The 25392-nt window shown below is 36.5% G+C and overlaps 2 protein-coding genes across 4 annotated transcripts in view; both read right to left on the reverse strand.

Moving 5' to 3' along the window:
- Positions 1-9163, reverse strand: part of NSRP1 (nuclear speckle splicing regulatory protein 1) — a 33022-nt gene extending 23859 nt beyond the window's left edge. Inside the window, exons 1-2 of one of the 3 annotated variants that reach the window (XM_006184961.3) lie at positions 9116-9162; positions 7820-7916 (exon numbers count right to left, since the gene is read on the reverse strand). In XM_006184961.3, the coding sequence (XP_006185023.1) occupies positions 7820-7916; positions 9116-9135 (117 nt within the window). In that variant the 5' untranslated portion in view covers positions 9136-9162. Of the gene's footprint in view, positions 1-7819; positions 7917-8654; positions 9086-9115 lie in introns of those variants that run through there. The other 2 variants (XM_032457532.1, XM_006184962.3) reach the window with 2 other exon arrangements.
- A 5927-nt stretch (positions 9164-15090) lies between these two features.
- EFCAB5 (EF-hand calcium binding domain 5) overlaps positions 15091-25392 on the reverse strand; it is an 84653-nt gene continuing 74351 nt past the window's right edge. The window contains exon 24 of the mRNA XM_032457533.1: positions 15091-15367. Within this exon, the coding sequence (XP_032313424.1) occupies positions 15174-15367 (194 nt within the window). The 3' untranslated portion in view covers positions 15091-15173. The remainder of the gene's footprint in view (positions 15368-25392) is intronic.

The following is a 25392-nucleotide window of genomic DNA, read 5'->3' on the forward strand; positions in this document are numbered from 1 at the left end:
ATGTTCACAGGCAAAATGCATTAGAATTAACAGCAAACAGAAAGGAAAAGACCAGATACCTGGAAATGAAAAACACAATTCTAAATGACTCTTGCATTAAAAAAAAGAACCAACACAAAAATTACGAGCTATCTTAAAAAAAAATACAATGAGGACACAACATTGTAAACTGACTATACTTCAATAAAAAAAAAATATATATATATATATATACACACACACACACACAAAAATACAATGAAGTTGGTAAATAACAAAGCCTAGGACATGCAAAGCAGGACTGTAGAAATATTTATAGCCATTAATAAACTTCTTAGGAAAGAAAAAAGATGTTCAATTGAAGAATGAAAGAGAGAACGGACTAATAATAAAGAATATGGAAATAACATAGAATAAAGTAATAAAATAATTAAAAGGTAGTGTGATAACCTATAATCAAAAAGCAAATCTGTTGAAAAGGTAATAACATAGGCAAATTTGGCCAGGTCTCACCAAGAAAAAAGGAGAGAAATAGCAAATAAACAACATCAGGGGGAAAAAAGAGAAGGAATTACAAATTCAGAAGAGATATTTAGAAAGCATTTTAAACTATTATTTAAATCCTCTACAAATATCATTTAAATCCCTAGAAAAATGATTACTTAGGCAAATGTAAATAACCAAAATTTGCCAAAAAAGTAGAAATCGGAAGAGATTTTAAAAAAGAAGAAATTTAGATAGTTAAGGACCAAATGCAAAGTATCACTGCATTTTAAAATACTTTAAAGGAAAATATTTTCTCTGTTAACTGTTCTAGAGCAGAGGTTCTCAAAACATTTTGGTCTCAGGATACTTTTACACTCAAAATTATTCAGGATCCAAAGAGCTTTTGTTTATATGAGTTATACCTATCAACATCTACCACATTAGAAATTAAAACAAATTTTTAATATTAATTCATTAAAAAGTAGCAATACTTATGAAAAATAACTACAAAAAATTTAGTAAGAATAATGGCAATGTTTTATATTTTTGTAAGTCTCTTCAACAGAAGATTGTTGGACTCTCCCACATGTGCTCTGTGTTCAAATTGTTGCAATTCACATGTAATGCAGTATCTGGGAAATTCCACCGTACATCTGTCAGAAAATGAGAGAAAAAAAGGCAAATAATGTCTTGGTATTATGAAAAGAGTTTTGATTTTGTAGACCCTGTGAAAGGATCTGAGGGACACTTTAGTGGCTCTATATTACAACTTGAGAGCCACTGTTCTAGAAAGGAAAAAAGATGGAAAGCTAAATCAACACCAGATAAAAAGAGAGTAAGAAAACTATAAGCCAGTGTGACACCAAAAGCACAGACAACAAAAGAAAATTTGATAAACTGGGCTTCATCAAAATTTTAAACTTTTGTTCATCAAAAGACACCATCAAAAGAGTGAAAAGGCAACCCACAGGATGGGATAAAATATTCACAAGTCATATATCTAATAAGGGATTGATAACCAGAATAAACTCCTACAACTTAACAAAAAATCCCAAATAATCTAATAATGGGCAAAGGACTTGAACACACATTTCTCCAAAAGAGATATGCAAATGGCCAATAAGTACATGAAAAGATGCTCAACAACATTAGTAATTAGGGAAATACAAATCAAAAGCACAATGAGATACTACTTCACTACCATCAGAACAGCTATTATCAAAAAAATAATCAGTAATATTCAAAGTACCAGGCAGGATATGGAGAAATTGGGACCATTGTGCACTGCTGGCAGAAATGTAAAATAGTAAGGCGACTTTGTCTAAGTGTGCAAAAATGTATTGGAGAAGCTTAAAAGACAATCTGGGAAGTCACTGAATATGGGAGAGTACAGAACTAACAAAAATTCTCTTTTCCATAAAAGCATGAAAACATTGACAAAAAAGGGTCAGAATCAGCTTTTTGAGAACTCTGCAAATTAACCAAAGGGTTACAATAGTCCAAGCAGCATTTATTCAAAAACAGCCAAAACCAGGTAAGAACTGTGTGGTGTTTTAACTTGCCTCATTTCCATTGTCAACTCCCTAGTGCCATGGTAGCCTAAAAACAAGAGACCATAATCATGGCAGAAAAACCAACAGTCTGGCAGCCACTGGAGAGGGCAGATGAGGTTCCATCAAAACCCCTACCCAGAGAATTTTTGGACCTGTCTAGAGGTTCCCTGGAAGACACCATTCACAAGGCTGTCTTTATCTGACTTAACAGAACTGCTGATGTAAAACAGACTTATTCCTGGGTATATCTGTCAAAAACAATTAAAGATAACTGTTGAACATCAGGGTGGCCTGAGGCAATGTGTAACAGTGATAACAGCTGGGGAAAACAATAGGTTAACAAAAAGCTTAAAAAGAAAAGCAGAGGAACAGAATATCCACTGGGGCCTTTGAAATCGCCAACATATTCCTGGGGATCATGAAGGCCAAATGCATACATACATAGACCTTTTGCATGATTAGGAGAGACCTAAGAAGGTAGGTCCTAAATTTTCAAAACTGACCTTGAGGACTGACATGAGGCTCTACACAAGCAAGAAGCAAAGACTAAGGCAAAGTTGTAAAATGCCTGGCTGTGTACTTGTAGGCACACTCCAAATACACACAGAGCCCCAGACAAACTGGAGACTTACTACTTACAGGTGTTTAAGGAAGTTTCTGTCAAATCATTAGCTGACCACTAAGCTAACTAATCAGACTTCAGTGGCCACACATGACAACGAATACAGACTTTAAGAACTAGTTCAGAAAAGTCACTAAACAAACAAATAAAACCCCAAACCCCAGCAAAAACAATAAATCTTGGGAAGGGAGGCTCTAATTTCTAGACTTGCCATTTTATACTATTTTAAAAGTTCAGTTTTCAACCCAAAATGATGAGACATACAAAGAAACAAGAAAAAGTATGATCCACACACAGAATAAATGTATTCAAAGAACTAAAACCATGTCTAAAGAACTACGGAAAAGTATCAGAACAATGTCTCACCAAATAAAGAATACCAATAAAAAGAAATTATAAAAAAGCCAAAAAACCAAAACAAAACCAAACCTCTGGAGTTGAAAATACAACAATGCTTGTGCATTGTATTTCAGACCAAAAAAAAATTTTTAAGAAATAATTCGCCAACATGTCACCATAAGTAAATTTATGGCTCAAAACACAGATTTAACCGGAGGTTCACAAAGTAACTTTATATCTATGAGGACTCATGATTAACACAATTTCCTTCCTAAAAAAGAACAAAAATTCCCACTTCATCTTATCTTCATAAGCTGGGTTATCTCAGTTACTTCTGTAATGCTCTTATTCTACTAGGAGATAAAAATAAGGAGAACAGAATTCTCTTGTCATTGCTCCCACTCTTAACAAAATTCTGTAACTTAATAGTTATCTTTTGCTTTCTTCTTGCATTTTGTTACTATTTCACTCATCAACAGCAGGTTAAGGAATAAATTTTTAGAAAAACTGCACAATTACTTTAAATCTCACTGCTTATACAGTGAATATTAGACATATTCAGTATCATGAATATCTAGGAATTCAGTTGAAAAAAGTATAAAAAATTCTTAGCCATCACTAAAATAACCCAAATTTCATGCCATTTTCATAAATGTTTTGTCATGTCTACATAACACTGTCATTTTATTTGAACTATACCAGAGTATATCCAGAAAAAAGGGAACTATAGAATTATAACTAATGAAAAACCACAACCTAAAATACTTTATTGATTCAGATGTATTATAATGTTCAGAGATTAAAATTTTAACTTTTTCTTACCATTAGCAAGCTACGGGTTGTTCCTTTTTTGCCCTGACTTCAATTTGTTTAAATTAATATTGCTCTGTTCTCTAACTTTTTTAGCCTACTTAAGCTGTTTCTTTCTTCATCTCTTTATTTTCAGCTTTTCTGAATTTATCCGTTCATTCGTTACTTTTTTTCTATCTCTTAGATATAGTCATATTTTGCTTTTGTCTAAATAGATTATTATGATATGTTTGGACTTATTGCTGTCATTTTAGATTTCTTCTTTATTGTATTGTGGTTTTTTATTTATCTTATTTCTTGTTTTCTCTTCTGTTTGTTGGATTAAGTTTTTGTTGCTGTGGTGATGGTCTATATGTTTTCCTCATTTTTCTGCTGGGGCTTTGGGGTTTTTCTTATGTTTTTATAAATGCCTTACATTTTATGAAAATGAATGCTTAACCTACAAAAGGACTATACCATGGCTTCTGAGCACTCAAAGTGCTATTTATTACTATCATCCACCATTTACCTGACATATTTTATATTTCTATATAAATAAAACTAAAAGTTTAACTATCTAAGGAGATCAAGAAGTTCTGTATTTTTATCCAAAAGCAACAATTTTCATGTTGTATGCATCATACCGCTTCACAGGATAGGAATTATAATGCAAAACTGGATCTCATGTCTAGAAATAAGCATTCCAAATGCCAAGATTAAGACGAAAATTCATCATGCTGTGCAAAATGAGCAAGCATTTATCATGGAGAAATATCCTAAAGAAGTTCCATGTTTAACTTGTGTAACATCTAACTATTTTAGTCCCTAACCACCTCATAACTCTTGTGAAATACTGGTTATCAAAAGTACTTTTGAAGAGGACACTAATGACGTCACCTACAAAACAGAAACAGACTCGCAGACATAGTAAATAATCTTATGATTACTGGGGGAAAGGGTCTGGGAAGGGATAAATTTGGGAGTTTTAGATTTGCAAATGATAATCACTATATATAAAAACAGATAAAAAACAAAGTTCTTCTGTACACCACAGAGAACTATATTCAATATCTTGTAGTAACCTTTAACAGAAAAGAATATGAAAACAAATATATGTACATATATGCATGACTGGGACATTATGCTGCACACCAGAAACTGACACATTGTAACTCACTAAAATTAAATCAATTTGAGGAGAGATAGATAGGTGATAGGGAAACTAGTTACAAAGCTATTAAAATAATCCAAGAGAGAAGTAATGAAAGTGGTGGCAATGGGACTGGAAAAGAGACGACAGACTAGAAAAAAAAATAAACACATTACCATCATAGCAAAACCACTCAAACACTTATGATTAGAAAGCAGCATTTAGATAAAATATAAACCTCTTACTCATATGAGATAAAAACTCTTCATCTCCCCTATTTTTGAACAAAATGATAATCATTTCTATTTAGTTCTGATGATTTTAAAAAGAGGAACTATTTAGATAATAATTTAAAGTGCTGGACTACCACTTTCCCACTTTAAACTAACTCTGGATACAAACACATATTAAAATAGAATTCATTTGTTAGCCCCCCCCCCCCCCCCCCCCCCGCTGGACTGTTGGAAGTAAAGTCTGATCTTAAATTTGGGCTCTTAATTGCTTCTGCTGAATTGCTGGAAATAAGAATAGACGGATTTGCATCACAGAAGCTCCTCTCCAGGTATATCAAATGCCCTCCTCAGGAGGGAAACCATAAAACATCTATCTCTGTGTTTTCCAGAACACCAAAATTTTTACTATTGCTTAAAATGATTAATTTTTAAAGAAGAGATTTTTATATTCAAACCTCACATTTAAATAATACACAAGGGTGAGCTGGAATTCACTAGATTAATTCCTTATACTTAAGGAAATTATGTTAAAGAACAGTTTGTATTCTCTGCTGGTTAAGAACTAAACGGCAGCTCCCTTGTCAGTTGCTTCCAGCTGCGCTCTACCAATAGAAGACAAAGGCAGTATACCGAAGGGAAGGAGAAAGGGAAAAGACAAGGTATTTCTCCTTGCCTTTCTACCGAAAACTGAATCTCCCCAGTGGCTTCAACACCTTTCGGAAAAGACTAGTTCCCACCAGGTAACCCTAGCCCCTGGTCTCTAGGATCCAGCTTCTATTTGTATTCCTCCATTTATCATTCTTGCTTTTTACGACTGCTAATCTCTGCATTGCTTCACCATCCTCTTGTGGCTTCTCAAGTCTTTGATCACTCATATAACAAATTCTCTGCATTAAAGTTCCTCTATGTAAAAGAAAGGAGGGAGGGAGAGAGGGTGGGAAGAGCAAAATGACCCTAGGTCTTTCTTTTCTGACTCTAGTGTATCCACTACCACTGGCCTTATTTCACGATGGAAAAGAAACAGCAATCACATGAAACATTCTAGATCACTTGTGTAATCCCATCCTTCACAAACTGGGGTATATATATTGATTTGTATCACATGGTATGCTGGGATAACTTATGTGACACTACAGGATAAGTATGTCATATTTTTCTCTTGTGTTCTGAGTAAGTGATTTTAAAAATTATTTGTATATTAAAACAAACCACAAGGGTGTCAGTTCAATGGGGAAGAGACTTCAACAAATGGTGTTGCTACAACTGGATATCCATCCACATGTGAAGAATGAAATCGAACCCTCTACCTCATACCATATACAAAAATTAACTCAAAAGGGATCACAGACCTAAATTTAAGAGCTAAAACTACAAAATTCTTGGAGGAAAACATGTATAAGTCTTCATGACCTTGGATTAAGCAATGGTTTCTTGGGTATGATACCAAAGCAGAAGCAACCTAAGAAAAAAAAACTGGACTTCCTCAAAATTGAACTTTTGTGCTTCAAAGGGCATTATTAAGAAGTGAAAAGACAACCCACAGAATAGGAGAAAATATTTACAAATTATATCTAACAAGCGACTTGTATCTCAAACTAAAAATTTTACAACTTACAACAAAATGAGAAATAACCCAATTAAAAAATAGGCAAATGACATGAACATTTCTCTGAAGATGATACATAACTGGCCAACATCATCGGCCATCAGTGAAATACAAATCAAAACAAGATAATTATCTGAGGCAGAATGTGGGGAAGTAAACTGCGAAAGAGTGTGAAACAATTTTCAGAGGAGAGGGAAACGTTCTACATCTTGACTGGGGCACATACCTTTGTCAAAAATCATCAACCCATATGTTTAAAATCCACGAATTTTATTATATGTAAATTATAACCCAACTTTTAAAAAGGTAAGCAACGTAGAGTCAATTTCTTCAGGAGAAGGAAAGCAAAGCATCATACATGTTCAGTTACCTAACTATGCTATTACATAATCAGTAAAAAATGAAAGAGAAGCTATTTTCCTGCCAGAGCAAAGGAAGTACCAGATTAAATGCTACAAAGGTCTTCTAGAAGTATAGAAAATTACTGAAGTATGAAGTAAACACACATTTAGGGGTTTTTATAAACTGTGGGCTTCGTAGGAAAACGTTGTTTTGGCTGCTGAAATATAAAATGTTCGTATCAGATGTCATTATTGTAGTACTATCAATGATAACTATATATTACTGTAATTGCAACTGAGTAATTACATTTAACAGACACTGCATAACCACAAAAGTAGTCTCATAAGAAATTACTTTGCTAATAAAAATTTCTAACAAGTAGGTGACATCTTAATTTATTTCCAGCGATCGTTACACCAGCAATTTTGTTGTATCACTATTAGTTGTCTGAAATTACTTTGTATGACTGCTTAAAAATAACTGAAGTTCACAGACTTTGGGAAAAAAAAATCTCTTAGATTATCCATGTATGACTTACAAAAAAAAATCACTGGAGTTTTCTTCTTTAAATATTCCTTTTGATATTCCCATAAATTACAATATGCTACAAAAACACTGTATTAACAACTAACTAAGGCAAGCAAAGGTATCATAGTCACAAATTCAATTTTAAAAAATTATATTTCCAACAATGCAGTAGAGAAACATAGGTTCCCTTACCTCATCATCATCATCATCAGAATCATTCCCAAACACTGAAGGTTTTTGCAAAACAGGGTGCAACTGCTGTACTTTCTTTGGCAAAATAAGCCCATACCTGCGTATTTTTTTTTGAAATAGAAATTACACCATTATATTTAAGTGTTAAAAAATAATACATCCACCACCTCTTCCAGATGAAGCTACCAAGTCAAACCAAACATGTCATATGAACATATAACACTAGTTCTGATTTTCAACAATCTAAAAGTTCTAATACATGTTAAGATTTTATAATTATTATTCTAAGTGTTCATCTCTGGTCACGGGCCCAAATCAAAATACCATTTTAATCAAAGAGAAGTAAATGAAGAGTTCAGATATGTTTTAAGTAGTGAAATTATAGTCCTGTTTTAAAAAGAACATGTTCCTGGAAAGCTCAGTTGCTGTCCCCTAAAAATAAAAATGCTCTGAATTATCCTTGAGGTCTAACAAGAGTCAAGAAAATACTTTTTTCCCCTACTGGGTACTTAAAACAATTTTAAAGAACTTACTGAATAATAGTGTCACCCATGAATAAATTTTTAAAAGATTACATTAACTGAGAAACCCAAGTAGCCACGGGGCAAGTTCTCATTACACTAATAAAGCTCACTTGCTTTGTCTTGGAGCGTCTGAAAAAATCATCCTATCAGATCCAACACATTTAGTTTCTCACGTTTTGGCCTTAAAGATGCAGAAATCACGGTAAGCCGCATCAAAAATGAGGATTACAAAACAAAGGTAAAACTTCCAAGAACATACAACATTTATCTCTTTTGCGGCAACTTATACCACCAGTTCCCTATATGCCTACCCTTTTCTGTGGCTTCTCAGCACATTCCTAACCCGAGAAGGGAGGGCGGGAATCAAGACTTGAGCTGCCAAGGAGAACAAGGCCCTCTAAGAAAGCCAGGAATTGTCTCTCTTCTTATTGCCCCTGAAAGCATCCAACCGGGGAGAAACTCAAGCGCGGGGTAGGAAGCAAGACTGAGGGGCCTCAGACCGAGCTTTTGGAAAATAGAAAAGTCTCGCTCTCTGCCCCTCAGCCTAACTTCCTTTATTTCCTCACAAGTTTCTCCCTCAAACTTCGGGCTTCCATCCTGGAAAATGTGGGGGGGATGGGAATATATGTTCCTCAGGATTTCTCGTTTTTCCTCGAGTCTATCCCTGAGGACACAGCCCCTTCACTTCCAGCGCACTTTTACTCCTCGGCCAAAGACACAGTCGCCGTGGTGTCTCACTCCCCAGCCTGACCCTAACTCCCGGATCACTCACTGCCTGCCCGGAATCGCCATCTTGCTCCCGTCTCCGCTGAACGTGGCCGACGCCGACGTGACGCAGACGCAGACGTCGTCGCGTAAACTCTCGCGCGGTTTTACGCGGCCTGGAACTCGCCTAGCTGGTGAGTGCTTCCGCACGGATGAGAATCGAATCCTTCCGCCTCCGGCATTGTTTGGAAACCGACTCGGTATCAGTGGGGGAGAAATGAATGACAAAATTCTAGGACAGTGGTTCCCAGAGTGTGGTCCCAGGACCAGCAGCATTGGCATCACTTGGAAATTTGTTAGAAATGACAAATTTCTGGCCCTATTCTACTCATGTTGAATCAGACACTCTGGGATGGGGCCCAGCAATCTGAATTTTAGCCAGCCCTCCAGGTAATTCTGATACCCAAGTTTGAAAACTACTGCCCTAGGCTATCGATTTTTTTTCCCCCTGAGGTATTCAGTGTGATTTAGGATAATCTGCCAGAAGACGGAAATCTGTATGCTAAGTATCTCGTTTTAGAACAGAAATGATTAATGACAATACCATGGTACCACTGGGTATAGTAAGTAAAATCGTATATGATATATATATATTTTTATTGGTCTAGTCACAGTTCATCTGGCCCATTCCAGACTAGCCTTACAGCAGCTAAAGAGATCTTTTAAATTATGGACAGAAGAATGTTAAAATCCAACTCTAGTTGTGGATTTGTCTGTATCTCCTTTTACTTCTGTCAGGTTTTGTTTCATGTATTTTGAAGTTCAGTTACTAGGTATACAAACATTTAGGATTGTTATATCCTCTTACATCGACCCCTATACCATTAAGAAATGACCCTCTTTATTCTTTTATTTCTTTTTATCTACTTTATGTGATATTAATATAACCAGCTTTAATTGTTACCATATCTTATCCCTAATCCTTTTACTTTTAACCTATTTTATTCTATTTGTGCCTTTATATTCAAAGTGGATCTCTTGTTGATAGCATAAAGTTGGGTCTTGCTTTTTTATCCAATCTGACCATTTCTTCTTTTTAACATGGGTATTTAAAACATTTTCATTAAAGCAGTTAGTATAGTGACAATGTTTTATCTTTTCCCCATCAGTTCTTTGTTCTCCACCTTTTTGTTTTGTTTTTACTCTCTTTCAGATTAATCAATTAATTTTACGATTCAGCTTAAGATTTTTATGATTCAACTTCTTTGTCAGCTTATTAGCTGTACTTCTTTGCTTGTTTTTTTTTTTTTTTAAGGTTTTGCTTTAGGGTTTCTAGTACCCATCTTTAACTTATCTCAGTTTACTTTCAATAAGAAAGTATTTCTTTCACACTTTATGTATAGTGTGAAAAACATATAAAAGTATACTTTCAGTTTTCTGTCTCTGAGACTTTGTGCTGTTTTTGTCACACGTTTTACTTCTACCTGTGTTATACCGCACAGAAGATTTATCATTTTGCTTTAAACAGTCAATTACCTTTCAAAAATATTTTTTAAATAAGAAAGATATTATGTTTATCCACATAGTTACCATTTCTGGTGTCTTCATATCTTTGTGTAGATTCAGATTTCTGTTTAGTATAATCATTTTTTAAACAGCTGTACTGAGATATAATTCACATACGTTGCATTTTACCCATTTAAAGTGTACAGTTCAACAGGTGTTCGGTATATTCAGAGAGTAGTGCTATCATCACCACAATCCATTTTAGGATACTTTTAATACCCCAGAAAGAAACCATGTACCTATTAGTCACTCCTATTTTTTCCCCAAACTCTCCCAACACTAAGCAACCAGTAATCTACTTCTCTTCTCTATGGACTTGCAGTTCTATTAGTTTTTGCTCTATGTATTTTGAAACTCTGTTATTAAGTGTATGAATATTTAAGATTGTTATGTCTTCTTAATTAGTTGACCCCTTTTTCATTATGAAATGACCTCCTTTATCACAGTAATATTCTTTGCTCTGAAATCTACTTTGATATTATTATAGTCACTCCAGCCACTCCAAAAGTTTTCGTTTGACCTTAACTCTAGGGAAAGAAAATAGATGTTCAGAAAAGGAAAATCATTGTAATTTACTACATGGCTAAGCCCTAAATAGCATACATGATCATGATGATGCAGACACGGAGTATCCACCTATTTGACAACATAATTAGGAAGAATGAAGGGATGGGAAATGTGTGTGTGTGTGTGTGTGTGTGTGCACATGCTGAGGAAGGAGCTAAATCTTTGTATTGCATACTGGGAGATTAACAAATATTGCCTAATTCAGGAAAAAAAAAAGCCACACAGCATGTTATTTAGCAATATGGAGGTACTTTTCAAAGCTACGGCCAAAATAGGGGTTGGCCAACTTTTTATGCAGGGGGTCAGATAATAATATTTAGGCTTTGTGGGTCATAAATCTCTGTGGCAGCTACTCAGCTCTGCCCCGTAGCGTGAATGCATTTGTAGACAATATGGGCATGACTTTTCCCATAAAACTTTCTCATAACAGGCAACTGGCCAAATTTAGCTTGTGGGCTCTTTATTAACTCTTGAGCTAAAAGAATTGAAAGTAATTGGCACAGAAGCAAGGAAAATAGGGGTGAGGTGGAGCTGAGAAATGTTCTGGCCTTGACTGGTCTCGACTGCCCTTGTATGACAGCATGACTCTTTGAACTATGAGCATATCTTACTTTGCTTAAAATAAAAATAATCAGTAAAGGGTAAAAATAAAGCCCCTTGCTTGGGCTGTCTGCCTCTTGCTTAAAGAGACTGAAAAGGGAATTAGTTACATACAGTTATCCAGCTCCATATAATGTGAGCTGAATTGGTGTATTGAATTCTGTATTCTCCTTTTGTCTTTGGGATATTGTAATGAAGCTATTATGAGATTTTCCCAAAGCTAGAAGGCTGATTACTCAGATGGAGTATTGCAGAGTTCGAGTTCTTCAATCACTTGGCAGCGTTTGCAGTAAGGGTGGTAGCTGCAACAGTGAATCAGAAGCATGCAGAAGCCTCCTATCATTTTGAACCTAGGCTTGGGAACTTTAACTGAAGATTCTATAAGGACAGAAGCAGAGTAAACCAGGAAAAGATAGCATCATCACTGCCATACTCCTGATTTTCAATAAATATATATTAGAGTACTACGTGACCTGTGACTGGTTGAATCCCCAGACGCAGAACCAGGGATACAAAAGGCTGCCTGTAAAGTTATATGTGGGTTTTTGACTGCACACAGGATGGGCACCCCTAACTCCTGTGTTGTTCAAGGGTCAGCTGTACTCACTCTCTACACCTTTTCTCTACCTACAGGTTTTGCTAACTTGTAGTGTCTGGAAGGCAGTAGGCTTCAACTTGTTTTAAGGCATGTCATGACACTTTTGGCCTCTCCAAACACTTCTAGATGCCACTCTATTGCTATTTCCCAGTTTGATTTATCCATGTTTTGGGTACTTTTCCTATTAGGCCATTTCACAAATTAGTCTCCCTTTGGCAAGCAGATGACCCCAATTTAAACAGCTGTGGCTAGAGAGTCAGGGTCACGTGGAACAAAACATGGCCATCAGTAGGCGGGATAGTTTGAGCTCAGGCAGTATATTGAGGAGAGATGAAATATGTTAATGACTAGGAGACAGAATACCCACCAAGGGTAATTACAATGCCTAAGGACAAAGAAATAGGCACTATTTAATTAATTGATCTTGTCTGTTGAGAGGTCTTTATAATAAGATCATGTAGGGGAGAGTAAGAACACAAAGTTAATGATGATTTAGGGTTGGGGTAGGTGGGAGTGACATTGCGTAAAACCTTATGTAAGAGAAATGAAAATTCCCTAAATTCCCTGCAAAAGGTCTTCTGAGTCAGTGGATTGGGGAAGTCTGTGGAAGTTAAGGGCAGCTGGTTGCTTGATCACATCTAGATTAGGAGGGAATGAGAAGTCAGTCACAAGAGACCACGTAGTTATGATTCCTTTTATATAAAATATCAGAAACAGTCAAATTCAAAGACAAAACAAGATTTGTAGTTGTCTAGGTCTGGGATGGGGGGAAACAGAGAGTGGCTGCTTAATGGGTATGGTGGTTCTCATGAGGGTGATGAAAATGTTCTGAAATTGATTGAAAAGTTTGCACAATTATGAATATACTAAAAACCATTGAATTGTACACATTAAGTATGTGAATTGTTTAGTATGTGAGTTACATTTTGATAAAGCTGTTAAAGGAGCCAACAGGAGATTTTCTGTGATTCCAATAGTGTTGTCTTGAAACCTTATGTTGTTCCTGGACCATGGAAAACTATAATTATAAAGAAAAATGGTCTGGATGGTCTAGAGCATGCAGTGTCATTGTTACCTATAAGCTATGGAGAAAGAGCCAATAAAAAATCCACTTGATCAAGTCTAAGCTTCTGAAGTATATGTAAATGTAAGCAAATCAGTAAATCTATTGAGTCAAATAAATAGATTTAAATATAAACCTACATCTAAATTTTTGTCAAGTGTATATAACATCCTCTTCACCAAAAAAGGAAGCTCCTGGTGTTAAGGGATAGGATTTTACTTGAATGATAAATAAATTCAACTACTCTTGCCTTGATGATTGCTTAATTTTAAAGTCATTTCCAAAAGGCTGACAGCATGGTTGTTAGCCTAGTAAAGTTTGGAAAGTGTTGATGAGATGTCCAGGGTGCTGGCAAGGGCAGTAAATCAGAAATCCAGACACCTCTTGGTACCTCTTGGGTACCTCATTCTAGTTGTTGTGACCCAGATAACTCATTCTTTGAGCCTATTTCCTCATACATAAAATGGGGATAAAATATCGAGGCTGCCCTAGTGTACATACAGGTCACAGGGAGGATCAAATGAGCTAGTATGGGAAAATACTTCAAACAAGTTAAAAAGTCATGCAAATATATGACCTTTGTTATCCAAGCTAGATGCCATTTAGTTAATAACTTAATTCCCATGATAATGTTTAAAAAGCTAGCATTCTGCAAACATTTCCCTTCCTTGCTGCCTAAAATGCCATTTGTATTCACAGTGGACTCTTTATAAAAGCTTGTTCTGAAGCCATCAGGATATATGGCTATCAGTTTAATATCTTCAAGAACGTTGTTCCTAGAAATGTTGCAGCAAATGCCCTGAAAACCCCACTTCCAAATATGAAACAGGCTTATAGGTTAAAACTGGGCATGCAATCATCCAAGAGATGAGGACTGGTAATAACACTGCCATCTTATCAGAAAAGGTTAAAAAGGGACGTCCAATCTCAAATTATAAGATGTTTGGAACACATCACATTTTGTCAACCAAATAAAGAAAATGAAGTTTAATTTCCCAAAATTTTATTAAAAATGGACTCTGTCATCAGATATCTTATTGCAAAGATGAAATCTCACAACAGAACAGTAAAGTTTGCTGTAATAACAAGCTTTAAATAAATATAAATTCTTTTTGCAGTTCTTGAACTCAAGAGGATTTTGTTATTAAAAAAAAAAAGGTGTTTTCTTTTTTCCATGAGTCATGGACAAACATTTTCCCACAGTAATTTGTATTCATTGAAATAACTTTTAAGTTGTCAAGGTAAGTTGGGGGTGAGAGTGGGGATGGGGAGGAGGAGGAGGTAGTGCTCATATGTCTTTGAAAAATTAGAAAAACAATTCCCAGTTCATTTCTTAAAATCTTTATTGGTTGGTACTCTTTTGATGTAAAAACTGCCCCCTTTTCTCTCTAAATCCTCAGTCTTTTCTTCACTTTGTACGTTAAAAGAATTAAAATAACTCTACTTGACCAACCATAATGGTTCCATGACAGATGAAAAGCTAAAACTAAAAAAAAGGAAATTTGAAAATATATCCTATAACATACATTTGGTTTTGGCTACTTTAACTGGATATTTTTCAGATAAAATTTCTCCTTTGGTAGCACTTTTGGCTTTAGAAAGTGCTGAGGTAAGTGTCTAGAATCAGAATATGTCTATGTGGCACTCCTTTCCAATTGAAAATGTTTTATTTTACGATTAACAAACAAAACTGAACATGACAAAAATAACTTAAATACAGTAGCAACTTCATTAGCATTTCCCTTGCAAACTTTCCCCTGGCATTTTTGCATACACATAGGAGTCAGTCTTGGACGGCAATGGGGGTGTAATAGCACTATTTATTTTTTTGTTTAGCTTCACAAGAGCTAAACAGACGTGTGCCCACTGGTATAGGCATTCGACGGCAGTATTACCAAATTTCCATACTTCGATTCGAGAGTGATCTGCACCAAGAAAAAAGTTAGTGTGAATAGTTTTGTACTTTCATTACTAAAATATAAGTTCCAGTATCATGATGAAAGTTCGTTAGACATATTTTAGGTAAAAACAATTGCAGAATCTTGTTTAAATATGCAATTTCAGGAAAATGGATAAAATGGTATATTCATATGATGGAATACTACACAGCTTTTAACAATTAAAGAACTAGGGCTACATCTACCATTGTGGATAAATCTCAAAAACATCGTTGAGCACAAAAAGTAAGTTGTAGAATAATATGTTCTTTTGAATACAATTAAAAACAATTAAAAACTTGCAAAATAATATTATATTATTACAACAAAGACCAGGTAGTTGGAACAATTAAAGATTACTTGTTTTTTAAAGAAAAAAATTATATTATTTATGGATTCTATAAGCATGTAGTGAAAGTAAGAAATCATGCATGAAACCAATAAACACTAAATTCATAACAGTATTAGCTCTAGGGAGAAAGCAACGACAGTGGAACCAGGGAGGGGTATAGAAGTCTCAACTGGTCCTATAATGTTTTCTTTCTTTAAAAAGGTCTGACTCGAGGGGGGACAATATAGCTCAAGTAGTAAAGCATATGCTTAGTATACGCAAGGTCCTAGGTCCAATCCTTAGCACCTTCTCTAAAAATAAAATGAGTAAACCTAATTACCTCCCCCTAAAATTTTTAAAAAATTAATTAAAAAAAAAAAGGTCTGACTCAAACACACGTAATGTTGAGGTTGGATATAGAATATGGCTCTGTAATGACCACACAGGTGTTAGCCTCTAACTTGTGTTTGAAATACTTCCCAATTAAAAGTTACTTTTTAAACATAAGATCACTGCACACCATTGTTTCTTTTCTTAAACTGCAAACTATTTAACTGCCATTCATAAAAGTTACTTTCTCCCAGGAGTCAATGACTAATATTCAGATAGAATGGTCCAATGGAAAGAGAATCTACCTTAGGGTTGAACAGATCTGGGTTTTAATCTTAGCTCTAGTTTTGTGAGCTTGAGAAAGTACTTAATAGCCGAGTGTGTTTCTTCTTCCACAAAACAGGGCCAATACCTCAAAATTGTTATGAGGATTAATGAGAAAAGATATGCAAAAATCTGTCACAGGTTAGTTGCTCAAAAAACGTTAATTACCTTCCTTCTTTCAGGTGCCTCCTACCCTCAGGTCTATGTTTTACTCATTTTTGTTACTTCCTGTGTCTAACACAGTTCCTAACTCAATGAATGTTTGCTAATTTGAGTTAAATAAACCATTAAATCATACTCGTAATCGAATAAGAAGTTTTAAATATTGCCTTCTATCCAATGGCTCATTAACAACAATGACAAGTACGTCACTCATGGATATCTATTAGAAAGACAAAACAGAACATATTTTATTTCCTATCTTTAGTCAACATGAAGGAACAAGGTTTCCTGAATTAGGTTTGGCCTTTCTATGATTTGAAGGTATCACTACCACAAATGGTACAATGTAGGATAAGAAAGGCACATAAAGTATAGAAAACATACTCAAGTCTCAATTTTTATTTGAAGTTGACTTTTAAACACATGGGTACAATATTCTAAAATTCTCTCTTTTAACACACACACAGAGGCACTGTCTTTCCTCTCAGTTGTGAGTGTTCAATAAATGCTGATTGAAACAAAATTAAATTATGGAATAATTAGGTTTTTCAAATACTAAAAATCTTTTCAGATTATAGCTCAGTAACAGTAGTGACAATTATGAATAAAAATAAAAACAGATGCTGGTCATGAGAGCACATTAAAAATGCCTGATACAGGGCTCATATTATGAGTCATTCTAGAACAATTAACATCATACTTAAAATGTTGAGGTGTGTTTGTTATAACTGATCCCTTTTTGTATTAATTAGCTTCCTGGAAGCTTTAAAAGATAATGATATAGGCTGCAAAGAATACTCTGATTATCATACTGTTCCAATGTTGTGAATTTAAATTAAATAAAAGTTCATCCTAGAACACTCTTAAAACTAGTCCTAATTTTCTGAGATATAACAGCTCTGCTGCTCCCTACAGCTTTTATTCTGTCCTTCCCAAATCCCCATTAAGAATTCTGTTGCACTGATACCTGCCAGTGTCCTTATCTGATATCCAAATGAACAGACCCCTATCTGCAGCCATTATTAAGCTAGCCATCTCCATGGTGATTCAAAGACATGGGGATGGGGAGCAAAGTCGCTCCGTTTCACAATCCCCTGTTGCTTAATTCCTGCCTTATTGTTGCTGGGGACAGCAGCTCCGAATCTGTCTGGTTGGTGGTTCCTGTTTCCCTGCCCTTTGCAGTGAGAGGTTGATGCCTTAACAACTGGCTCCAAAGATTCGTCTAAGGAAGCCTCCATCGCTCTTGTTGAGTTCCCATTAGCAACGGTTGAGCACTACTGCCCTCTTGTGGTGGAGAGATGCCAGATTTTTAGCAGTTTAGCAGACACCACCAGTTTGCACAGATTTAGTAATTCTTTCAAGCAGATGCTTTTATTTCTTTTCTAACCATAAGCAATTATGTTTTTTTGCTTTTCCTTGGTAAAGTTCATACTATATTATCTGAAGACATCTGAGTTTAAAAATTTCTGGGTCAACCTTTGAATCTGTTTACGAACCTGTTAATTCAGAAACATTTTATGGTGCTTTTTGTAGGTTCTAGTTTAATCAAACTCTTAATTACATAGAGAATTCATTCTGCTGAAAACATTGGGGTATTATAGAATATTTCTAATTAAAATTCCATTTATGGAGCTCTGCTTTAACACTGGGTTAAGTGAAATCCTTTGGGAATTATAGACAATTAGAAAGATGTGCGAAGCAAAAAAGAATGAAGTTCTTTAGCTTCAAGTCCAAAAATTAAGGTGTAACTGCCCCTTTCAACTAACAACTAACTCAAGATCAGCAAGTAGTGGCCCAGTGGTGTGATGTAGAGAAGATGAGATACAGAGACCAAAACACTAAAACAGAAAGAAAGAGAAGAAACAACAGGGAGAAGAAAACTTCAAAAAATAATTATCATTAATACCCTCAGAGAGTTAAGACATTGCATTCGTGAAATATGAAGAGATGTTGTGGAAGGCAAATACCTAGAGAACAACAGCAACAAAAGCTCTCACCATCAAAATGTGCAGAAACAGAAATTCAACAGGATTAAGACATTGTGAGAATGTCTCAGAAAGTGAAACAAAAAGATAAAAAGGTAGAAAATAGGAGAGAAAATATAGGGATTTTGGGGGCTAAATCCTGGAGATCCAATGTCTGAATAACCGGAGACATCCCAAAGGGGAACACAGAAAAGGGAGGCCAGGGACACCACTAACCTCTAGGTCATCTTTGTGTAATGAGAAAAAGACACCTACCATGGATGAATGCACTCTGAGCACACAGCTTGCTGAGCAGAAAAAGGTGTGTGAAGAAAGAGATGCCTTTATTCCAAGCAGACATAGCCTTAAGCTGAGACACAGTTTAGTGAATGGAATCCTGGTTAGATTTCAGCCCCCACCACCCCCTCAGCAGGGCACCTTTGTTGCATAGCCATAAGTAGCAAACTTGATGTCATGGAGGAAATCATCAAGGACTGAAAGATCTGAGTTTCACAGCTTAAAAAGCCCAGTGAATGCTCATATCAATGGATGAAAATAGACCCACATCAAGACATGACATGAAGTTTCATAATCTTAGGGATAAAGGAGTGATTCTATAGCTTCTGTAGAAAAACAAAACAAAACAAAAAATGTCACAAGTGCAGAATCAGAAAGACTTCAGACTTCTTTCCAACAATCTTGGAAGTTTCTAAGCTGCTTCTGACAATGGAGCTATTTCCTCAAGAACAGTTTCCATATTATCTAGCAATTCCATTCCTAGTTATATGTCAAGACACAAAACTTGTACATAAAAACTTATAAACAAATATTCATAGCAGCATTATTTTTATAACAAAAGCAGAAGCAACCCATGTGTCCATCAACTGATAAACAGATAAACAAAATATGGTATATCCATATGGTAGAATATTATTCGGTTATAGAAAAAGGAAGTACTGGTACATGCCAGGACATAGATGAACTTTGAAACATCATGCTAAGTGAAAGAAGCCACATACAAAAGGCCACCTACTGTATGATTCCATTTATTGAGTGCCCAGAACAGGCAAATCTGTAGAGACTGAAAGTGGTTGCCAAGGGTTGGGGTGGGGAGGGGCGATGGGTACTAGTACGATTTCTTTCTAAAGTGTGATGAAAATGTTCTAAAATTACATAGTGGGGATGACCGCACAACCTGGTGAATATACTAAAAACCACTAAAAGGTAAACTTCAAAAGAGTGAAATTTGTGGTATGTGAATTATCTCAATTTCCAAAAAAAAGAAAATGGGACAATGTCTTTAAAATTATATTTCCCGGCAAACTACAAATCAAATGTGAGGGTTGAATAAAGATATTTTCAGACATGAAAAGTCTCAAAAAATTTACCATTCATGTACTCTTTCTCAGTAAACTACTAGAGATATGCAACCTCAAAACACGGGAGTAGACCAAGAACAAACTAAGAGAACGGCCACGTAAATGCCCATGACAGCAGCTAAATGAATTTCAGGGAGGCAGCTAAGTAGCGGATCTGGGGTGGGGGAAGGCCAAAGATGGAAAATTAAGATCTCTAGAAGGGATGGCTTCAGGAAAAAAAGAAAGTGGAACTAAAAAAAAAGAAACCTGATAAAACTCACCTTTTGAAAAATTACATGGAGAGACAAATGGAAGGGGTAAAAATCATCCAGAAGTACAAAGAAAACTAAGCAATTTTAAAAATTAAAGGCAATTATTTACTTCAGGAAAAACAAAAAGTGAAAAAAAGGAATAATCAAAATATGCTACAATGCTCAGCTGTGGATAATATTTGCATAGGCAAAATCATGTAAACACGACATTTTGATTTAACCCCAAATTGTAATATAATTACATTGGGAGGATAGGGTGACAGAATAGTGATGTAACAGAACTAAACTTTCATCTATAATGAGGAAATCAATTGACAAGACTTAAAACTGATGACTCAAAAGATGGCTATAGTGTACAATACATAGGACAGTCAAAAAAGTCTAAAAGAATTGCTTCTGGTGAGACGAACTAGCGAGAGTAAGAAGAGAGAAAGGAGATGGGTTAGTGACTCTTGTTAGAAGGTTTATAGCTCTATTTGGCCTTTTAAAGTACTTTAATAAAAATATGATATAACTTTCTTAATCATTTTGGGATAAAAGTTTGTTTTAACCTCCTCTGAAATAAAAAAATGAGTGCTAAAGGAACTTGGAAAATATGTTTGCCTCAAATAGAAAAATATTCTCATTGAACTGATTTTTAACAGCCCTTTATCAGGTATCAAAGCAGCAGTGATGTTACCCTGACAAATAAAACCATTTTTCTTTTAATTCAATAACCACTGTTAGAAAATGTCAAAATTAAAAAAAAAAAGGAGTGATAAGGAACAGAAAGAGGATGGCTAATTAATATTTTTCTTTCTTTTTTTATCCCCAGGTGACTTGAAAATGGAAGAGAAATGCATGGGAACAGGCCAAGCATCTAGGCTCCGGGTCTTTACCAAATCCTCAGTCTCCTGAACAGTGCGTGCGTGAGTACTTGTCTCATATCTTAACTAAAAGAGCCCTTAAAGAGGTTCTTGTCAGGACAAGGGAATCTATTCTGAAATGGAACGGACATTTCCACTTCAAGAGTCTGAAGTCGATGAGCAACTCATAAATGGCAAACTCTAGGCTCCCTCTTAAATTGAGATCTAATTGTGATAGCAGCTCTTTTCCTACAAGTAGGAACAAATCTTGGAAGAAACCACTGCCCAAGAATAACAGGTGCAAACAGGTGATAGAGAACTGTAACCAAATCCAAGCCAATTAATCCAATCCAAGTAATAGGACAAAACGATGTTCTTGGTATCTTGTTGTCCATTTCATTCTGACTGAGTTTAAAGAACCAGACACATCCTTGCTGTTACAAATTCAGTTCAGTGCTGTATTTAAATTTGCTATTTCTAGATGGTTGGTAGACTCTTGTGAAAAGTTTTTGTCTGATCTTTTGCCTCTAGGTCTAAGAACATTTCCTGGTAGACAACATCTCTCCAAAACCACTGGGAGGGGGACATGGGACAGGTATGGGGCACCCTGCAGAAAAACCAGGTTAAGCTGGCAGCAGAGGTCCAAAGTAGAGTTGGGGGGACCAGATCCTTGACAAGGTGGTCAGGTCATGGGTCTTCAGGTAGAAAAGGCCAACTACTGGGAGTACTTTAGGCAGAGTAACAGAGGGTAGTAGGCTACTGATGTGCTGTGCACAGCTGTTTAGGATTGGTCACTGGAGTCAATGGGTCCCCCACAGGGAAGTATTCACATGAAATGGCATAGTCTTGGGAAGCCAAGTCTGCTGGACAAAGGGGCCCAATGCTCCTTCAAAGATGGCTGCTTCAATATAAAGGTGGGACACAGCTGCCCGGAATTACACCAGAATATAAAATAATCCTTTCTAGAAATGTAAATCAAGACCACAATGAGATATCACAACACACTGGTCAGAATGGCTATTTTCAAAAAGACAAATAACAAGTGTTGGTGAGGAGATGGAGAAAAGAGAACCCTTATGGTTCATTCCCTGGTTTTGGCACCAAAAAAAAAAAAAAAAAAGAAGAAGAAGAAGAAAGAACCCTTGTGCATGATTGGTGGAAATGTAAACTGGCACAGCCACTAAGGAAACCAGTATGGAGATTCCTCAAAACATTATAAATAGAACTACCATATGATCCAGCAATTCCACTTTGGGGTATTTATCTGAAGGAAATGAAATCACTGTCTTGAAAGGATATCTGCACCTCCATGTTCATGGCAGCATTACTTACAGTGGCCAAGACATGGGAACAACCTAAGTGTCCATCGACAGATGAATGGATAATAAAATAAGGAAATCCTGCCATTTGCAACAACATAGATAAAACTCGAGGGCACTAGGCTAAGTGAAATAAGTTAGATAGAGAAAGACAAATACTGTATGATCTCACTTATATGTGGAATCTGAAAAAAAATTGAACTTGTAGAAACAGAGAACTCATTGGCCATTGCCAGAGGAAGGGGTTGAAGGTGATTTGGGTGAAGATGGTTGAAAGGTTCAAACTTCCAGTTACAAGATAAATAAATTCTGGAGGTGTAATGTATAGCCTTGTGACTAGAGTTGAAAATACTGTGTAGTATATTTGAAAGCTGCTAAGAGTAGTTACTAGAGTGGGAGGGGAGGGAGGAAGGGTAAAGTGGGTAAAGGGGGTCAACTGTATGGTGACAAACGGAAACTGAACTTTTAGTGGTGAGCATGTTTTAGTGTATATGCAAGCAGAAATACAATGTGGTACACAGGAAACTTATATAATGTTATTAACCAATGTTCCCTCAATAAAAATAAATTTTAAAAAGAAACACTTAAAGGATGAGAATATGCCTATTTTTTAAAGCCTATTGATGGCTAGCCCCACAAAATATAATCCCTCTGCCTACAGTAGAAAGGCTTTAAAAAAAAAAGTTGTCATCACAAGAAAAAAAAAAATTGTAATTATGTGAGGTGATAGATGTTAACTAAACCTATTATGGGGATCATTTCACAATATATACATATACCAAATCATGTTGTACATCTTAAACTAATGCAATATTATATGTCATTATCTCAATAAAACTGGGAGGAAAAGTGTTTTCTAAATATTAAAAAAAAAAAAAAAACAACTTTCTAGAACTAGGATGAATTAGAGTGAGAGTTGGAAGCAGAAGCCCTAAGAAAATGTGGACACATCACCAGCCCTTACTCCACCTTCTTGGCAAAATCTTTAGTTTGGAAGGCTTCATGGGTTAGGAGATATGCCAACAGTCCGTCTCCATCCTGGGCAGAACCTACAGATATTGTTGGTGGCATTTCTTGATGGGTGGAGTCATTGAGTAAGGGCCTTACTTGCAGGTAGAAGGCTCAGATAAATGTGGGCAACAGACCGCCCTGCCAGAAGACTCCTCTTTTTCTGGCACAAACAGAAATGTGCTCCACAGAGCTCCCCGCTTTCTTTCCCTAGATGGAAAGCTTAGAATTTCCTGATACAATTATATCTGGAGGAGTGAGGGTTGGCATCTGGGTGGCCTCTGGACTTTCTTGATTGCTGCAAAGACTGTGATAATGCTAAAGGCTTGGTAGTGGAGGTAGCCTAGGGGCTATTAGCCTCTGGCTGAATCCAGCTCTGTTAACTGCAGTTAGAATTCCTGCCACCTGAGGACACTGTTGGAAAAGAAAGTGATGGGGAGCATTGGTGATGAAAGGTGCTCAGGAATCAGCTAGCGCAGTTCAAAGCAGTAGTAAGCAGAGGAAACAGAAATCTGCATGTTTTCCTGAAGCCAAAGGGCTATGTATGACAACAGGAGGTAGTTCTGATAGGCAAATCAGAGGTGGAGCCTGAAGATATTCCCTTGAGGCATTGGTACAATGCCTGGGAAGATGCCTTTGTCTGGGAATGGGCTCATTAAGGGCTGAGAGCCAATTCCTGAACACACCTTCAAGGTGGAGAGGGGAGTGGCCTCTTCCTCCCTAACTCCTGTCTGACTGAGAAACTGGATTGGACACTGTGGATGCCTGAGTCCTTGCCAAGAAGGGGAGCATCAGTCTGAGGGAACAGAAGTGACCCTGGCAGCAGGATGTGGCTGTAGGCTAAGGGGCTGGCAGGTTGGGTGGGAGCCAAAGTGAAGTAGGGGTTCAGGGAGAGTCCCAATCAGACAAGCTGGTTACACATGGGGCAGTGCTGGACCCATGGCAGGGGCCAGATCTACTCCAAAGGGAAGAGAAGCAAATAGGCACTGACATAGAAAACATTTCTTCTGGATTTTCCAGTTCTCAGTGGACAAATATAGACCAAAAACAGTGTATACAAGTTTATAGTGAACAACAACTATTCATTTTTGTTGTTGCTGTTGTTACTGTTTTCCTTAAGCAGCACCTTAGAAGTGAAACCTATAACACCTATGACTCCAGAAGCCCCTGTGAATCAACCCACAGTCATGAGGCTACACAGAAGCCATTCCAAAGAGGAATTCTACCTCTACTCGCATCACTCTTGGTTCACATTAACTCATGTTAACTTCTATATGAATCTCGTGTCTGGCACTCCCAAACTTCCGGGAGTGTCACTCCTTCCTCAGCCAGAGGCTCTCTCTCATCCTCCCGCCCTGGCTCACTGCTTCGCGCTTCCACTGCCTCAGACAACCTGAGGAGTGTGGTTGTCTTCTCCTGGGTAGCTTTTTCCTTTCTCTTGTCCCAGGAATCTGGTTTTGAGTCTCTCTGCCTAACATATATGTCCCAGAAGTCCAGAAACCCTTCTGACTTGGTCCAGAGTCTCCAAAGAGAGTAGGAGGGGGATTGGGGGAAGGAGGGATAGGTTTAGTGAGCGATTTCTACAGAGCCATTTTCCCAATTAATGATTCATTTTTTACGAGTTAAAAACAAAAAAGAAACCAACTTTAAGTTCATTCTTAACTGTTTCCTATGTACATGGCCTGAGGTTTCTGATGGGATAACATACACAGGTCGAGGAATGTGTGCTTATGTATTTTTATTTACTCTTATATGTGACCAGTTCTCTGTGACCAAAGAGCTCATCACCTTCTCCAACCTGGAAGCCTCACTGCTCTTGATTCTTGCTGATGGTCCTCCCCCTAAAGTCTACATTACTACACTATAAAGAATCATCTATTGTTTTCTTCAGTTCTTCATGGGAACTGTCTTTTTGCTTAAGGTATTTGTCTCCCAGCCTCACTGCAGCCCCTGTTCCCTTTTGCTTTTTAACAAATAATGAGCATGTAGTCAGTAAGTGGGAGGGAGAGGTGCTTCTGAATTCTCATAGTGTGGCATAGACAGTCACCATGGGACTGCAGTAGATGATACACAATGTCCCTCCTTTTAGAAGACTGTTCT

This window comes from Camelus ferus, chromosome 16 (genome assembly GCF_009834535.1).
Source record: "Camelus ferus isolate YT-003-E chromosome 16, BCGSAC_Cfer_1.0, whole genome shotgun sequence".
Taxonomy (NCBI): Eukaryota; Metazoa; Chordata; class Mammalia; order Artiodactyla; family Camelidae; genus Camelus; species Camelus ferus.